The 18,793-nt window shown below is 46.4% G+C and overlaps 1 protein-coding gene across 5 annotated transcripts; it reads left to right on the top strand.

The window, feature by feature from the left end:
* The first annotated feature begins 894 nt into the window (after positions 1-894).
* On the top strand, positions 895-17,263 carry KDF1 (keratinocyte differentiation factor 1). Of its 5 annotated transcripts, none has more exons than XM_060205616.1 (4): positions 895-983; positions 13,591-14,664; positions 15,433-15,507; positions 16,652-17,263. In XM_060205616.1, exons 2-4 carry the CDS (start codon positions 13,623-13,625, stop codon positions 16,732-16,734), a joined length of 1,200 nt encoding a protein of 399 aa, XP_060061599.1. In that variant the 5' UTR covers positions 895-983; positions 13,591-13,622; the 3' UTR covers positions 16,735-17,263. The 5 variants fall into 5 exon arrangements, with proteins under 5 accessions (XP_060061599.1, XP_007532552.1, XP_060061598.1 ...); XM_007532490.3 differs by having other exon boundaries at positions 980-1,047; XM_060205615.1 differs by lacking the exon at positions 895-983 and adding an exon at positions 1,016-1,145.
* The last annotated feature ends 1,530 nt before the right edge of the window (positions 17,264-18,793 follow it).

Here is an 18,793-nt window from a genome sequence, read left to right as displayed (position 1 = left end):
TCTAGAGAACTCTCAGAAGGCTAGAAATGGACCTACCCTATGACCCTGCAATTCCTCTCCTGGGGATATATCCTAAGGAACCCAACACATCCATCCAAAAAGATCTGTGTACGCATATGTTCTTGGCAGCACAATTTGTAATAGCCAAAACCTGGAAGCAACCCAGGTGTCCAACAACACATGAGTGGCTGAGCAAGTTGTGGTCTATATACACAATGGAATACTACTCAGCTGTAAAAAATGGTGACTTCACTGTTTTCAGCCGAACTTGGATGGACCTTGAAAAATTCATGTTAAGTGAAATAAGTCAGAAACGGAAGGATGAGTTTGGGATGATCTCACTCTCAGGCAGAAGTTGAAAAACAAGATCAGAAAAGAAAACACAAGTAGAACCTGAACTGGAATTGGCCTACTGGACCAAAGTAAAAGACTCTGAGGTGGGTGGGTAGGGAGAATTCAGACCCAAGAAGGATGACAGAGGACTTAGTGGGGGTTGTATTGTTATATGGAAAACTGGGAAATGTTATGCATGTACAAATTATTGTATTTACTGTTGAATGTAAAACATTAATTCCCCAATAAAGAAATTTTTTTAAAAAAGTAAGTCTTTTGCATAGCTATTATACTATCTCTCCTAGCTCAGGGGAGACTTCTTAAGACACCTGGGTCTCTAAGACCCTGTCAAGCAGACCCCAGGCACTCAGAGACTGCTAGGACCACATGCCCATGTAACAGAAGGCGAGACTGAGCCACAGTGTCTGTCTGCCCTCTCAGTCAGGTTTCAGAAAAGGCAGACAGAGGTTCTCCAAATATGCTATGCTGGGCGGCTAGGCGTCCCATCCCCTAAGCGGTAAGCGGTGTACGCCCAGCCCTGGGCGGAGCCTCGGCTCAGGTGCGCCGCGGCTGCTTTTCGCGAAGGCAGGAAATGTGTCCCTAGCGGCGGCCCGTGCAGCGCTCCCGCGAGACGCTCACCTGCGCCCCAGGTGAGCAGCGGCGAGGGGGGCGGGGGGAGTGGCCGAGCCGGAGGCGGCTCACCGGGCGGGACAGGTAAGGCCCGCGCGGGCCGGAGGGGACGTGAACCTGGGCCGCACCTGTGTGAAGATACCCTGGAGGCAACTCCCGGACAGAGGAGCGTCTCCGGACAGGTTCCTCGGGGGCCACCCTCCCACTTCCGGGGTGCGCGGGCTGGGCCGGGCCGGGCCGGGCCGGGCCGGGCCGGGGAGCGGCTTGAGCGGGCCCCTGGGTCGGGCGGGCAAAGCCGGGTGAGTGTTGGGCCGGGGGGCGGTGTCTGTGCCCTGGGATCGCGCTGGCTGGGGGGGCAGGAGTCGTGCTGCCCGGGAGAGGGGCCCCGCTCACCCTGCGGGCATGTGTCGGGGAGCGAGGTGGAGCTGCGGCGGCGAGGGCCCCATGGCCGGAGGCTGCTCGCCCCGGGGGCTTTGCGGGTGTGGACGCTGCGCTGGTGCGGGGGCCACTGCCAGGGACTGGCTCTCCCACTAGGTGCCCGCGGAGGGCTGCGCCTGTGGAGATCCGGGTGATTGCACGGGAGCCGGCCGCTTCGCGGGCAGGGCTCGCCTGCCCCTCCCCGCCGGGTTTGCAAATCTTCCGCGGGGCAGGGGATGAGGCAGCGGCCGGCGGGGCCGGTCTGTCCAGAGGACTTTGGGCGAAGGATCGAGACCGTAGGGATGCACCCCAGAGTGTTTCGGGGAGAGGTTTAGGGGGCAGGGGTTGGCTAGCAGGGGCCTGAGACCTTCGGGCCTCCAGGAAGAACTCCACATTGCCATTCTTCTCTTCCCACTAATCAAGCTCCCCCCTCCACCCCTATGCCAGGCATCAGGCTAAGTTCTCTGCATACACTATTTTCTTCATCATGGCTCATGAAGATATTAATCTCTCCCCTTATTAAGGATGAGAAAACTGAGATTGAGAGTCTTGCCTCGGGCCACAATAGGAGTTGGAACCTACCTCTCTCTCTTTAAACCAAGTCAACAGGTGTTTCTAGAACTTGGGAAGCAGGGGGCAACAGTAGTGAAGAAGACGTATATAGCCGGGACAGAAGGAACAATGACTTCAGGAGAGACCAAGACCCAGAGAAGAGGAGACAACTGAAAGCTTTTTTTCCCTTTTCCCCCTCCTTCTTTAAGATTTATTTATTCATGAGAGAGAGAGGAAGAGACAGGAAAACAGAGAATCGGAAGTCGGGCAGTAGCACAGAGGGTTAAGCGCTTGTGGCACAAACAAGGACCCGCGGAAGGATCCCGTTCGAGCCCCCAGCTCCCCACCAGCAGTGGAGTCGCGTCACAGGCGGTGAAGCAGGTCTGCAGGTGTCTGTCTTTCTCTCTCCCTCTCTGTCTTCCCCTCCTCTCTCCATTTCTCTCCTATCCAATAACGACATCAATAGCAACAATAATAACTACAACAATAAAACAAGGGCAACAAAAGTGAATAAATAGATATTTAAAAAAAGAAGAAGAAAACCAGAGAATCTGGTTTTCTCTGGCATATGCAATACCAGGGATTGAACTCAGGACCTTATTCTAGAGAGTCCAATGCTTTATCTACGGTGCCACCTCCTGGGCCACCAGGCACTGTCCTCACATCATATCTTGCTCCCATTCCTTCATCGCACCCCCAATCAAGACTTGTAGCACAGAGCAAAACGGGGGATCTGGAATCTGACAGACTATAGTACACATTCTTCTCCATCCCTTTCCAGCTAGGTTTCTCTGGGCAAGGCATTTACCTCTCTGTGTTTCAGATTCCTGGTCTGTAAAGTGGAGCTATAATGTCTATAAGGCAATGTGAGTGTTAAATAAAGACTTAAGTTCTTGGGTTTAAGCCTGTTTCTGGCTCCCCACTACCGTGGAGTATTTGGTGGGTGCCAAAATATTTGTTGGATTGATTCATGAATAGTAAGCCTCAGAGGTGAGGAAGGAGTCTGACCTAGACCATCATCACTTATCTATTGAAGTTGTTAAAGATATCTGGTATCCCAGAGCTCAGTGAGATTTGGAGGAGGATAGATGGGTCTATTTTTCGTTATCATAGGTTCAGATGAGAAGACTTAGTTTTCCTTGGGCACAGGCTTGTCCTTGGAACCAGCAGGTGGCCACTTTGACTGTTCTGTCCTTCCAGGGAAGAGAGGGGATGGAGTGCTGGAAAAGAATCTGAGCCAGGGGGAGTCTGGCGGCAGCTAACCTAAGGCGGTGCAAAGCGCAAGGACCCGCAGAAGGATGGAGGTTTGAGCCCCGGCTCTCCACCTGCAGGGGAGTCACTTCACAGGCGGTGAAGCAGGTCTGCAGGTGTCTATCTTTCTCTCCCTCTCTCTGTCTTCCCCTCCTCTCTCCATTTCTCTCTGTCCTATCCAACAACGACGACATCAATAACAACAACAATAATTACAACAATAAAACAACAAGGGCAACAAAAGGGAATAAATAAATATTAAAAAAAAAAAAAAGAAAATCTGAGCCAGGGAGCTAAGTGGTGGTGGACCTGGTTAAGTGCACACATCACCATGCACGGGGACCTGGCTTCAAGCTCCCAGACCCAACTCTGTCTCTCCTCTCCCTGTAGTTCATGAAATAAATATATTTTTAAATTTTATTTATTATTTTCTTTTTTGTTGCCCTTGTTGTTTTAATCATTGTTGTGGTTATTATTATTGTTGTTATTGTTGTTGTTGCCAGATAAGACAGAGAGAAAATGGAGAAAGGAGGGGAAGACAGAGAGGGGGAAAGAAAGGTAGACACCTGCAGACCTGCTTCACCGCTTGTGAAGCAAACCCCCCCCCCCCCGCAGGTGGGAAGCCAGGGGCTTGAACCGGGATCCTTAATGCTGGTCCTCCAGTTAAGTGCCATGTGCACTTAACCCGCTGCTCTACAGCCTGACCCCTGAAATAAATCTTTAAAAAAAAAAAAAAGAAAAGAAAAGAAATTTAGGACAGGGGAGGTGGTTCAGTGGGTAGTGTGTATTCTTTGCACAAGTGATGTTCACAGGTTTAGTTCCTAGCGCCACATATGAGAGTTGTACTCTAATCTCTTTCTCTTGCTTATATAAAAATTAATAATAGTCAGAGAAATAGCTTACTTGAATAGTGACGGGAAAGTCAGTCCATACCCCCAGCCTGTTTCTGTCTTTCCCTAGTGGGGTAGGGCTCTGGAGAGGTGAAGTTTGGGACACATTGGTAGGACACATCTACCCATGGAGTTCAGGATAGAATCATAGTAGCATCTGCAACTTGGTGTCTGAAAGGCAGTAAGTTATGAAGCAGGAAAACTGTCTAATAAATAGGAACCAGAAAGTAGGAATAGAGCAGGTGAGACTAGGGATCTTAGGGTGGTGACACACTAGGAATTCTAGTCTAGGTATGTTCCTAGGGGCCCATGACTTTAGTGATTCTTGCCTGAGCAACATAGTGGTGGGTTAAAAATATTGTCTGGGTGGTCCGGGAGGTGGCGCAGTGGATAAAGCATTGGACTCTCAAGCATGAGGTCCTGAGTTCAATCCCTGACAGTACCAGAATGATGTCTAGTTATTTCTCTCTCTCCTCCTTTATAATTAATAAATAAAATATTTTTTTAAAAAAATAATATTGTCTGGGAAGATGGTGTCAGAGTTAAGAAGAAAACTAGAAATCTAGATTAGGGCAGAGAGTAGCTCCCAAACTTGAAAAATATATGTAAATACAATTAACTGTTTACCCCATCAGTCTGACTCAGGGCCCATGAATATTCATATATAGGGGCAGAGGTAGATGGCATAATGGTAATGCAAAGATATTCTCATGCCTGACACTCCAAAGTCCCAAGTTCAGTCCCCTGCACCACCATAAACCAGAGCTGATCAGTGCTCTAGTTAAACTAATATCAATTATGTAGTCTGGGAGATGGCGCAGTGGATAAAACATTGGATTCTTAAGCAGGAGATTCTGAGTTCAGTGCCCAGCAGCACGTGTACCAGGGTGACATCTGGTTCCTTCGCGCTCTCCTATCTCTCTCTTTAATAAATAAATTTTAAAAAATAATATCAATTACTCATATTTAGCACAGAAACCTGTATATCCTCCAAGCCCGTCAGTCAGAGCTGTAGTCCATGGTCACAGCTGGGAACACTCTAGGCTGCACTCATTTCAGGACCAGTCTTCCTCGAGTGGCAGAGTGGGCTGACCCAGCCTCCCAGCGGAAAGTGGGGCAGTCCCTACCATTGCTACTTTACAGTGAGGGCAAGGCCCTGGAGAGGCCCACAAGAGGGATTATGATGGCATTTCTGATGGAAGTGACCGGCGACAGTGGCGAGAGGGGTCTGTTAGAGGTTTAGACCCACTGTATCTACAGGAGAATCCTAGAAAACTCTCGCTTGGGCCCCAGGTGATGGGTGACCCAGTAGTGACCAAAAGGCCACCATTAAGTGAGCCAGTCTCTTGCCCGAAAAAGAGTTTTTTGTTTGTTAACAGTGGCAGAATTAATCCATATTGATCAAGCCAAGGCGAAAGTTTTTTGTTTTTATTTTTCCTAAAATTTATTTATTTATTTAGTAATGAGAGAAAAAGTGAGAGAAAACCAGAGTATATTCTGGCACATGTGATACAGGGGATTGATTGATCTGGGTACCTCATTCTTGACAGTTCAGTGTTTCATCCACTGAGCCATCTCTCGGGCTGTGGCAAAGGTTGTTTTTTTAATATTCTCTTTTGTTGCCCTTGTTTTATTGTTGCTGTTATTGATGCCATTGTTGTTGGATAGGACAGAGAGAAATGGAGAGAGGAGGGGAAGACAGAGAGGGGGAGAGAAAGATAGACACCTGTAGACTTGCTTCACTGCTTGTGAAGTGACTCCCCTCCAGGTGGGGAGCTGGGGGCTCGAACTGGGATCCTTACGCCGGTCCTTGCACTTTACACCACATGCACTTAACCTGCTGCGCTACTGCCCAACTCCCTGTGGCAAAGTTTTTAACCACTTGTCTCTCTAGGCCATGAGGTACTTAAAAAAATTTTTTTTAATTATTTTTTATTGTTTTATCAGAGTACTGCTCAGCTCTAGCTTATGATGGTGTGGGAGATTGAACCTGGGACTTTAGAGCCTCAGGCATGAGAGTGTCTCTGCATAACCATTTTGCTATCTACTCCCACCCTAAATTTTTATTTTATTTTTTAAATATTTATTTTATTTATTTATTCCCTTTTGTTGCCCTTGTTGTTTTATTGTTGTAGTTATTGTTGTCATCGTTGTTGGATAGGACAGAGAGAAATGGAGATAGGAGGGGAAGACAGAGGGGGAGAGAAAGATAGACACCTGCAGACCTGCTTCACCGCTTGTGAAGTGACCTCCCCTGCAGGTGGGGAGCTGGGGCTCAAACTGGGATCCTTACGCTGGTCCTTGCGCTTTGCGCCATCTGCGCTTAACCCGCTGCACGTCTGGCTGACTTTATTTTATTTTTGAGAGAGAGACAGAAACATCAGAGCACTGCTCAGCTCTGGCTTATGGTGGTGCGGAGGAATCGAACCTGGGACTTCAGAACCTCAGGCATGAGTCTCTCTTTGCATAACCATTATGCTATCTACCCCCACCCTAAAATTTTATAAAGGAAATAATAAATCAGAGTATTATTCTGGTATATGTAGTCCAAGGAACAAACTCTACCAGTGGAGTCACCTTCCTCATGAGCTCCATGAAGGACTTTAAAGTCACCTATTACAATTTCAGTTTGCACACCTTTGTGTTTTTCTCCCTTTTTTTCTCTTCTTTTTCTTTTCTCTGATAAGGACAAGCATAAATTGAGAGGGGAAGGGGAGATAGATAGAGACCTCATGGTCTGGGAGATGGCACAGTGGATAAAGCGTTAGGCTCGCAAGCATGAGGTCTTGAGTTCATTCCCTGGCAGCACATGTACCAGAGTGATGTCTGATTCTTTCTCTCATTCTGTCTTTCTCATTAATAAAATCTCTAGAGAGAGAGAGAGAGACTGATAGCACTACTTCACTGTTCATAAAGCTTCCTCCTTCCAGATGGGGACCCAGGCTTGAACCTGGGTCCTTGTGCATGGTAACATGTATGCTCTACCAGTGCCCAGTCCCCATGTTCCATTTTAATATTTACTTCTTTATTAACATGAGAGAACTGTAGCACTACTCTGGCATATGCAGGGCTGGAGATTAAGCTCAGGACCTCATGCTTGAAAGTTCAATGCTATATCCACTATACTGCTTTCCTTTTTATTACACACACACACACACACATATACCACCACCACCACCACCACCACCCCTAGACTACTGCTTGCCCCACTTTGATGCACTGAGTGTTTGTTTTGCCACTGGGGCTTGATGCCTGCACAATGAGTTCACTGCTCCTGGAGGCCTTTCTCTCTCTCTCCCCCCTCCTTCCCTCTTTCCCCCTCCCCCTCGGATGTCATAAATCATAGTGGGTCCTCATGTAATGTGTGCATTTTACCATATGAACCATGACTCAATCCCAAGGTTTTCTGTTTTTGATGGAGGATAGACTAGAGAACCCATAATTTTTATTTTATTTAATTTGGGGGTGAATAATGGTTTATAGTAAATATAGTTATTGGTATATGTGTAAAACTTGTTTTCTGCAAAACACTCTCACCCCCAGCCTAGGTCCTTCTCCACCATTATGCATTAGGACCTGAAATCCCCACCCCACAAAGTCCTTAAATTTTTTTAAATATTTATTTGTTTAATTTTTCCTTTTTAAAAAAAATCTTTTTAGTTTTCCAGGAGGTCGCCCAATGACTAAGGCACTAGACTCTCAGGCATGAGGTCCTGAGTTCAATTCCCAGCAGCACATGTACCAGAGTGATGTTTGGTTCTTTCTCTCTCTCCTGTCTTTCTCATTAATAAATAAAATCTTTAAAAAATTTATTTATTTATTAATTTTTTTTTTTTGCTTGTTATTGGCTAGAGATGGAGAAATTGAGAGACGATGGGGAGATAGACATCAGCAGCCTTACTTCACCATTTATGAAGCTTTCCCCCTGAAGGTGGTGACCAGGGCCTTGAACCTGGCTTTTTATGCACTGTCATGGGTGCATTTAGCCAGGTGCACTACCACGGGATCCCCAGAGTACTTTGCTTTGGTGCAATACACCAAATCCAGTTCAGGTTCTACACTGTGTTTCTTCTTTCTGTCCCCCCCCCCCCTTTCTGTTCTTATTTCTCAACTTCTATGAGTAAAATCATCCCAAATTCATCCTCTTTCTGGTTTATCTTACTTAACATGATTCCTTCAGGTTCCATCCAAGTTGAGGTGAAGAAGGTGAATTCATTATTCTTAATAGCTGAGTAGTATTTCATTATGTATATCTACCACAAATCTCTCAGCCACTCATCTGTTGTTGGACATCTAGGTTGCTTCCAGATTTTCTCTATTATAATTGTGATGCTATGAACATAGGTATGCACAGATCTTTTGGATGGGTGTGTTTGGTTTCATACAATATATCCAGGAGAAGAATTGCCAGGTCATAGGGTAGGTCCATTTCTAGACTTGTGAGTGTTCTCCAGACTGCTCTCTACAAGAGTTGAAGCAATTTACATTTCCACCAGCAGTGAAGGAGGGTTCCTTTATCTCCACAACCTCTCCAGTATTTTTTGCTGCTACCTTTTCTGATGTATGACATTGTCACAGGAGTGAAGTAGTGTTTCTTTTTGTTTGTTTGTTTTTTTTTTTTTTTTTTTTTTTTTTTTTTTTTTGTTCGCAGGTAGATCTTCCTGGGCGGAAACCCTGAAGTAGTGTTTCATTATTGTCTTTATTTGCATTTCTCTCTCTTTTTTTTTTTTTTCACCAGAGCAGTGTTCAGCTCTGGCTTATGGTGGTGCGGGGAATTGAACCTGGGGCTTTGGGGCCTCAGGCATGAGAGTCTGTTTGCATAACCATTATGCTGTCTACCCTCTGCCCTTTATTTGCATTTCTCTGACAGTGACTTGGAATATTGTTTTCATGTCTGTTGGTCTTTTGGATCTCTTCTTTGGTGAATGAACATATCCTCTCCCCATTTTTTGATGGGGTCACTTATTTTTTTGTTGCTGAGCTTGATGAGCTATTTATATATTTTTGGGTAGAATAGTCATTTTAAAAAAAGATTTTTAAAATATTTATTTATTCCCTTTTGTTGCCCTTGTTGTTTTATTGTTGTAGTTATTGTTGTTGTTGATGTTGTTGTTGGATAGGACAGAGAGAAATGGAGACAGGAGGGGAAGACAGAAATGGGGAGAGAAAGATAAGACACCTGCAGACCTGCTTCACCACTTGTGAGGCTAACCCCCCTGCAGGTGGGGAACCAGGGGCTCGAATCGGGATCCTAATACAGGGTCCTTGCGCTTCGCGCCACGTGCACTTAACCGTCTGCGCTACTGCCAGACTCCCAGAATAGTAATTTTTTTTTTTAAGATTTAATTAACTTATTTATTAATGAGAAAGAAAGGAGAGAGGGAAAGAACCACTCATCACTCCAGTACATGTGTTGCCAAGGATTGAACTTGGGACCTCATACTTGAGAATCCAGTGCTTTATGCACTGTGCCATCTCCCAGACCACAGAATAGTCATTTTGATTATGTTAATTCTTCTAATCCATGAACCTGGGATATCTTTCCACTTCTTTGTTATCTTTTTCTATTCCATTGAATAGTGACTCATAATTTTCAGTATACAAGTCTTTCACTCTTTTTGTTAAGTTTATTTCTAGATTTTTTTTTTAATTTTTAGGTTTTTTATTTATTCCCTTTTGTTGCCCTTGTTGTTTTATTGTTGTAGTTATTATTGATGTCATTGTTGTCCGATAGGACAGAGATGAATGGAGAGTGGAGAGGAAGACAGAGGGGGAAATACCCATTTCTAGATATTTTATTGTGAGTGGGACTGACTTCTGTATTTCTTATTCTTAGTGTTTGCATAAGGAATGCCACCAACTTTATTATATTAATTTTCTAGCCTGACACCTTACTACATTACCTGATAATCTCCTGAACCTTCCTGCTGGATTCTTTAGGTTTTTCCATGTATACTATCATATCATCTGCAAATAGTAGCAGTTTGACTTCCAGTCTGTATCCCTTTACTTCCTTGCTCTCATCAGTTGCTATGACAAGAACGTCCAACACTATGTTCAGCAGTAATGGTAATAGTGAGCAGCCCTGTCTGGTACTTGATTTAAATGGGAATGCTTTCAGTTTCTTACCATTGAGTATGATATTGGGTATAGATTTGCTGTATATGGGCTCTACTAGGCTAAGAGATTTTCCGTCTATTCCCTTTTATTTTAGTGTTTTGATCATGAAGGGATGTTGGATTTTGTTAAAGGCTTTCTCTGCATCTATTGAGATAATCGTGGGGTTTTGTTTGTTTTTCTTTGATGTGATGGATCACATTGATTGATTTGCATTTATTAAACCAGCCTTGAATCCCTGGGGTAAATTCGTTTGGTCATCATGTACAACTTTTTTAATATACTGCTGTATCTGGTTGGCTAGAATTTTAAAGTTTTTTTTTATCCAAGTTTTTTTCTTTTCCTTTTTTATATTTTATTTTTTATTAATATTATTTTCTTCCCTTTTTTTCCTCCAGGGTTATCACTGGGGCTCGATGCCTGCACTACAAATCCACTGCTCCTGGAGGCCATTTTTTCCCCTTTTGTTGCCCTTGTTTCATTGTTGTTGTTATTATTGTTGTTATTGCATAGGACAGAGAGAAATCAAGAGAGGAGGGGAAGACAGGGGGAGAGGAAGACAGACACCTGCAGACCTGCTTCACCACTTGTGAGGCGACCCCCCTGCAGGTGGGGAGCCGGGGGTTCGAACTGGGATCCTTATGCTGGTCCTTGCACTTTGCACCATGTTAACTCACTGTGCTATCGCCTAGCCCCCTTATTATTTTTTATTATCTTTATTTACTGGATAGAGGCAGACATTTATTTACTGGATAGAGGCAGACAGAAATAGAGAGGAAAGGGGAGAGAGACACAGAAAGACACCTACAGCACTGCTTCACCACTAATGAAGCTTTCCCCTTGCAGGTATGGACCAGGGGCTTGAACCCTGATCCTTGCACATTGTAACACGTGTGCTCAACTAGGTGCACCACCACCGGGCCATATATATATTAGAGACAGAAAGAAATTGAGAGGGGAGGAGACAGAGAAGGAGAAAGACAGGTATACCTGAAGCCCTGCTTCACCACTCGTGAAGCAAGTGGGGACCAGGGGCTTGAACAAAACAAAACAAAATTCTGGGGCCACGTGGGGCGTGAATGGTCCTTGTGTACTATAATGTGAGCACTGAAGCAGACGTGCCCCACCTGGTCCCAGAATTTTGTTTGATTTTTTAGCATCTATGTTCATCAGAGATATTGGTCTACAGTTTTGTTTGTTTTGTTGTTGTGTTCCTGTCTGCTTTTGATATCAGGGTGATGTTAACTTCATAGAAGGTGGAAGGGAGTGTTCCTGAGTCTTGAGCATTTTAGAAGAGCTTTAAAAGTATAAGTGTTGGGGCCAGGCAATGGTGTACCTGGTTAAGCGCACACATTACAGTTTGCAGGACCCAGGAGCCCCTGATCCCCCTCTGCAGGGGAAAGCTTCATGAGTGGTGAAGCAAGTCTGCAGATGTCTCTTTCTGTTTCTTTTCCTCTCTATCAATCCCCTCTAAATTTGTCTTTGTCTCCATCTAATAAATAAATATATATTTTTAAGTATAGGTATTAACTTTTGCATGAAGGTTTTGTAGAACTCATTTGTAAAACCAACTGGGCCTGGACTTTTATTGTGGGAAAGTTCTTGGTAATTGTTTCAATTTCTTTTAATTTTTTTAAATATTTATTTATTTTTCTCTTTTGCTGCCCTTGTTTTTTATTGTTGTAGTTATTATTGTTATTGATGTCGTCATTGCTAGATAGGACAGAGAGAAATCAAAAGGGGGGGAAGACAAAAAAGGGGAGAGAAAGACAGACACCTGCAGACCTGCTTCACCACCTGTGAAGCGACTCCCCTGCAGGTGGGGAGCCGGGGCTTGAACTGGGATCCTTACACCAGTCCTTGTGCTTCGCGCCACATGTGCTTAACCCGCGCTACTGCCGGACTCCCACTGTTTCAATTTCTTTGGCTGTTATGAAGATTCTTTTTTTTTTTTTTAAGTTATTTAAGGGGCAGGCAGTGGCACTCCCAGTACAGTGCACACATCCCTACATAACAAGGACCCAGGTTCAAGCCTCTCAGCCCCACCTACAGAGACAAAGCTTCACAAGTGGTGAAGCTGTGCTGCAAATGTCTCTTTCTCTCTCACTCTATCTTCCTTTCTCAAGTTCTCTCTATAATATCAAAAAAAAAAAAAAGAGAGAGAAAACAAAAAACAAAAAAAAAAGGGGGGGATGGCAGGCACCAGACCAAGCAATAGCCCTCGTGGAAAAAAAAAAAAAAAAAGGGAGTTGGGCGGTAGCACCGAAGGTTAAGCGCACGCACGTGGCACAAAGTGCAAGGACTGGTGGAAGGATCCTGGTTTTAGCCCCCAGATCCCCACCTGCAGGGGAGTCACTTCACAGGCGGTGAAGCAGGTCTGCAGGTGTCTGTCTTTCTCTCCCCCTCTCTGTCTTCCCCTCCTCTCTCCAATTCTCTCTGTCCTATGTAACGATGACATCAATAACAACAACAATAACTATAACAATAATGAAAAAACAAGGGTAACAAAATGGAAAATAAATATTTTAAAAATTTAAAATAAATCAATGAATAAACAATAATACTTTTTTTTTGCTTCCAGGCTTATTGCTGGGGCTCAGTGCCTGCACTACAAATCCACTGCTCCTGGCGGCTATTTGTTTTCCGTTTGTTGCCCTTGTTGTTTACCATTGTTGTTGCTGTTATTATTGTTGTTGTTATTGCTGTCATTGTTGCTGGATAGGACAGAAAGAAATCAAGAGGAGAGGGGAAAAGAAAGATAGACACATCTGTAGACCTGCTTTACCACTTGCGAAGCGACCCCCTGCAGATGGGGAGCTGGGGGCTCATACCAGGATCCTTACACTGGCCTTGCGCTTAACTCGCTGTGCTACCACCCAGCTCCCAATAATACTTTAAAAATACAGTGTTACTTATTCAGGGACCAGAGAGTTAGCTTACCAGGTATGGCACGTACCTTGCCATGTACAGCCCAGTTTTGAGCCCCAGCACCACATAGTAGTAGCATAGCAGCACTGGGGGAAACTTCAGTGCTGTGGTCTCTCTCTCTCTCTCTCTCTCTCTCTCTCTCTGAAAAAGTTAGCCTAGGAACAATAAAATCATGGATGAATAAGACCCCATGTCTGCCAAGAGAGGGAGCGGGGAGTTTGAGAGAGAGAAGAGAACCAGAGCATTAGTTCTGGTTCAGTGCCAGGGATTGAACTTGCTACCTCATGTGCAAGTCCTGTACTCTATGGCTGAACCCCCTTCACAGCCTTGAGAACTTCTGTGGGCCACAGGGGAACACCAGATGAGAGCTCATGCATATACTTGCACTTTTCTGCACCATTCAGGAACCAGAATCTGAAGCTTCTCAAGTCAGTGCAAGACTGATCCAGACTTTCTTGGCCTCGCCCCACAGGTGCCTGTATACAGTAAGCCATGCAGTGAATCATGCCCCGTCCGGGACACCCCCGCCCTTCATCTGGGCCCCCTAGCTTGGGACCCTGGCAGCATCCAGCAGAGCTGTGTCTGGAGACATACAATGAGCCACCCCGCCCTGCAACAAGCCGCCGCACCCGTAGGCCAGATCCCAAGGACCCTGGTCACCATGGACCAGAGAGCCTCACCTTCATCTCCGGCTCTGCTGAGCCAGCTGCTGAGCCCCCGGCGTGCTGCCTGTTCTGGCGACCCTGGGTGTGGGACTGGTGTCGGGCCGCCTTCTGCTTCCGCCGCTGCCGGGGTTGCCTCCAGCGTTGGGGAGCCTGTGTGCGGGGCTGCAGCCCCTGCTTGTCTGCTGGGGACTCCACTGAGGGGGCTTCCGAAGCCAACTGGGCAAAGGAGCACAATGGAGTGCCCCCCAGCCCCGACCGGGCACCCCCTACCCGGCGGGATGGCCAGCGGCTCAAGTCCACTATGGGTAGCAGCTTCAGCTACCCCGATGTCAAGCTTAAAGGCATTCCGGTCTATCCCTACCGCAACACCACCTCCTCAGCCCCTGATGCAGACTCCTGCTGCAAGGAGCCACTGACTGAGCCCCCACCCATGCGGCACAGTCTGCCAAGTACCCTGGCCAGCAGCCCCCGAGGCTCCGAGGAGTACTACTCGTTCCATGAGTCAGACCTGGACCTGCCTGAGATAGGCAGTGGCTCCATGTCGAGCCGAGAGATCGACGTGCTCATCTTCAAGAAGCTGACAGAGCTGTTCAGCGTACACCAGATCGACGAGCTGGCCAAGTGCACATCGGACACTGTGTTCCTGGAGAAGACCAGTAAGATCTCAGATCTTATCAGCAGCATCACCCAGGACTACCACTTAGATGAGCAGGATGCTGAGGGCCGCCTGGTCCGAGGCATCATTCGCATCAGTACCCGGAAGAGCCGTGCCCGCCCACAGACCACCGACGGGCGCTCAACTCGAGCAACTGTCCCTGCTGCTACTGCTGCCCCTGACAGCGGCCATGAGACCATGGTGGGATCAGGGTTCAGCCAGGACGGTAGGTGGCTCTTTGGCACTGAGGGCAGAGTAGAGGCTCAGACCAGGGACTGCAATGGGCCCTCAGTCGCTATATGCCGACCTAGCACCTCCTCCCTTTTTCTTCCTCGTGCTCAACTCCTACATCCGTTAATAGGCCTCTCTCCCCTGCTTCTACCTGCCAGAGTAGCTTCCAGGTCTGCCCTGGTTAACAGGAGCCAGGAAGTCTGTGAATTGGGACCCACAGTATGTCCTACCCTAACCAAATCTCCACCATTATACAGTCAGTTTGTATTTTTGTTTTCTGTTTGATCAATTTGGTGGTTTCCCCCGTTTTGTTCATAAATATTCATATATTTAAAATGTTATTATCTATATTTACTTATTGGAAATAAGTAGAAATTGAGAGGGAAGGGGGAGATAGGCGGGGGTAGAAAGACACCGGCAGCACTGCTTCACCACTCGCAAAGCTTTCCTCTTGAAGGTCGGCTTGAACCCGATTTCTTTCATACTGTAACATGTGCTCAACCAGGTGCGCCACCACCTGGCCCATTTTAAATCTCTTATAAAACAGACTGGAGCACACTCTGGCATATGTAGTAAAGGAGATCAAAAGCAGAGCCTTACACATACAAGTTCAGCTGAGCCACTTCTCCAGCTGCTGTGCCTTTTAGACATTCCCCCACCCCAGCCCAGGGGTGTGTGGCCCCTCCTTTGGGCTGAGAACAACTGGGGAGTATGGGTGAAAGAATGTAATAATGATCATCAATACCCCATGTTTCCTTCCTAGAACTGACAGTGCAGATCTCCCAAGAGACAACCGCAGATGCCATCGCCCGAAAGCTGAGGCCTTATGGAACCCCAGGTTTGGCCTTCACATGATAGGGAGTACAGAAAGGAAAGGGGGAAGTTCTAGGGGGGGTCCACATGTCCCTCTTTCTGCTTCTTCCTGGAGTGGATGAGGGTGGAAACAAAGTGGAAAAGAACTTGAACAGCCGCACCCCATAGCCAGTCTTGCAAGCTGAGTCAATGAAAGTTCAGTTGAAAAGAGGCGGGTGCCCAGAAAAAGCAAGTTTGGGGGTTGATAAGACCCCACCCTGTAAGCCCAGATCATGGGTAGGAAGGTGGAGTGTGGGAGGTCATCCTCTCCTTGGTGCTAAAAAGGTACCCATAAGTTTTCTTATTTTTACTGATTTAATATTGATTTATAAAATTATAGGTATAATTTCGAAATATTCCCACCACTAGAGTTCTGTGTCCCCATCCCCTCCGTTGGAAAGGAAACAGTTCTCTTAAGATCACAGACATGGGCTGACTATATCTACTTTATTGCCCATTTTTTCTACGTCCTTACCTTCACTTCCTTTCCAAGTCACACCTATGTCTATTACTACTTCTGAGTGTCCTTCCTTTTTTCTTTTCTGATAAGGAAAAGTGTCTGGCTTCCTCTGGTGTTTCCCAGATTCACTCTCCTTTCTATGGTACAAAAACAAGATTTCTGGTGACAAACACTCCAGGTCCTTGTAGAACTGGGATTCAGAGCCCTTTGGACTTCTTTTATCCTTTACCCCTCTGGGAGTATGAACCAAAATCCTCTTTGGGGGTGCAGAAAGTGGTAGTTCTGGCTTCTGTAATTGCTTTTCCTCTGGATATGGATATTGGTAGATCAGTCCATACTCTTAGCCTATTTCTATGTTTCTCTAGTGGGGTAGAGCTCTGCTGAGGTGAGGTTCCAAGACACATGGGTGAGGTCATCTGCCAAGGGAGTTAAGAATGGAATCATAGTAGCATCTGCAACTTGATAGCTAAACCCATAGGTATTCTACTGCCATCTTCTCTACCTTCACAATAAACCCCTGGAAGCAGGCTCATTGCTCTGCTAGAGTGAAACAGGCTGAGAGGTCAAGAGACTGAAAGGGTCACCCAGTCTGAATCAGACAGACCTAGGCTCCAGTTCCACTCTACCTGGACCTCCTACCCCTCACCCTCTTTCCTTCTTCCTCCCTCAGGATACCCAGCCAGCCACGATTCATCCTTCCAGGGTACTGACACAGACTCATCAGGAGCACCCCTGCTCCAGGTGTACTGCTAACCACTGCTGGGCCCAACAAACACAGCCCTTCCAAGAGCAGCACAGCTTACAGGATGAAGAAAGGGACCAGGACCCCCTTTGGGGAAGGCAGAGCCATGAACCAAGAATGCTGCCCACTTCTGTCCCCTCCTGCCTTCACTAACTGGTTCCTGGATCATTTCACTGGGCCATCATGCCTGCCTGCCCCTGGGTCCCCAGCTGGCCTGACACATGCCTGGACCTGCTCCTTCCTACGAGTGTCTTCAGGCCATCTGGATTGTCAAACACAGACTTCGAAGTCCCTGTCCGGACTCATCCCTGACTCCACCCCTGTAACATACTCCCTAACCAATCACAGAAACTTCTCCTCCTTCAGGTTGGCATGAGGACCCGAGTAAGCAAAGCTTATCTCAAATGGACTAGGTTGGGAGTGGGCAGGGGTTCTGTCTGAAAACTGTGGGCAGTGCCCACTCCATGTTGTTGAGCAATTTTGTTGAGTGACGACCTACATGTTGACATGACTACAGCTCCAAGTACAAAGGTAATTGTTCTACTGTGTCTCAGCTGTGACACCTTTCTCTTCTGTCCCACTTGTCTTGAGTGCTGCCTGGAGCTGGTGAGTGTCCAGCCGGTATTGTGGGGCCAAAGTGTGGATACAGTGGGAGCAATGATCCCTACCTCTTGGGTTTCACTGTTTAGGAACCAGAGTCAAGCAGTATATCTAAGAAAGTTCTAACAAGTGGTCTGCCCTGATTAAGATGCTCTTCTGGGCAGACTGACCTAGTCTCTTTTACCTGCAGGCCCACCTGCATTTGATCAACCCGAAACTCCCTCACATTCCACAAACATGTTAATTCCTACCCAGCCTCCCACCATATCTCCCTGGTGCTAGCAGCACTGTTGTCATTCTTTCACCGGAGTAGGTTGAGGCTCAAGGAACTTAGTGGGCATTGCATAAGTAACTGACTGGACCTGGAAGTTGGCTTCTTGGCAATTTTGCCCAACTGACAAGCTGATCTGCTGGAATAGATCTGCTGTTTGGACATCAGAGCCCAAATAAGGCTCAAATGATCAAACTTTCCTCCTCTCACAGCAGAATTAGGTATCTTCCAGCAGTGAAACCAGAGGGCCCATAGTTCATTTAAAAAAAAAAAAAATTGGGCCAGTAGCTCACCTGGTAGCGTGCTTGCCACGTGACCCAGGCTTTGAGCTTGGCCCATAGCAGCTGAGCAGCTTTTGTGCTATTGTGTCTTTCACTGTCTCGCTCGCTCTGAAAAAGCCCGTAGTAGTGAAATCCCAGAACAACAACAAATACAGTTTTTGAGGTAACCTTGGGTTTATATAGTCCATTTTCACAAAATGTGTTACCACACCACTCCCATCAAAGTCCACTGAGCCCCATCCCCTCTGGTAAACTCAGTTCTGTAGTCTGAGTCCAAAGGTTTGCCTTCACTTTATTCTGCTTGCTACCTTCCACAAGCCCATTCTTGGCTAAGGAACAAATCAGGCCCCCAGTCCTTTACATCATCTATATGGGCATTCTTTCAAGTGACAACCAAGCAAACTACTTGTATGTGCAGATTCCTATTAGATACACAATGATAGAGGGCAACCCCAGGGCCATGGTCCAAGGATAAAACTGGCCCCTTTCCTAGGGCTCTGCTGTTTCATTCAGTTCAAGGCCTCACACCAAGATTAAAAGTGATCACAAGGCATTGGAGCCCAATGCTATCACCAGACAGTAGACAGCAATGTCATAGTCCCCTCACCCTAGCTTTGAACCTAGAGCACCGTTTTCCAAACGAGCTTCTTTACCACTAACATACCTGGAAGGAAAAAGAAAAAAATGGGGATAGGGGAGATACACAACCACCAAGGTTGGAAGTCATGGAAAGCTAGGGTTTTGTAGCCTATCATTAAGAAGCTATTTCAAAATGCCAAAAGGCTATGCTGTGTTATAGGTATTAACCCAAATAACCCGATTCTTACTATAACCACATCCTCTGTGAACCCTCACTCAGTGACCACCTTCTGGCCAGTGGGGTCAGCTCCAGGGGCTTGATTTGCGCAGAAGTGAGTT

This window comes from Erinaceus europaeus, chromosome 13 (genome assembly GCF_950295315.1).
Source record: "Erinaceus europaeus chromosome 13, mEriEur2.1, whole genome shotgun sequence".
Lineage (NCBI taxonomy): Eukaryota > Metazoa > Chordata > Mammalia > Eulipotyphla > Erinaceidae > Erinaceus > Erinaceus europaeus.
This window is presented reverse-complemented; position numbering and strand designations above follow the sequence as displayed.

What these genes read in the sequence shown, in the direction of transcription:
- KDF1 (XM_060205616.1), top strand. Translation starts at nt 13,623, where the DNA reads ATGCCCCGTCCGGGACACCCCCGCCCTTCATCTGGGCCCCCTAGCTTG. An exon ending in ATCAGGGTTCAGCCAGGACG is followed by an intron (nt 14,665 to 15,432) that starts GTAGGTGGCTCT and finishes TTTCCTTCCTAG; the next exon opens with AACTGACAGTGCAGATCTCC. An exon ending in GAGGCCTTATGGAACCCCAG is followed by an intron (nt 15,508 to 16,651) that starts GTTTGGCCTTCA and finishes TTCCTCCCTCAG; the next exon opens with GATACCCAGCCAGCCACGAT.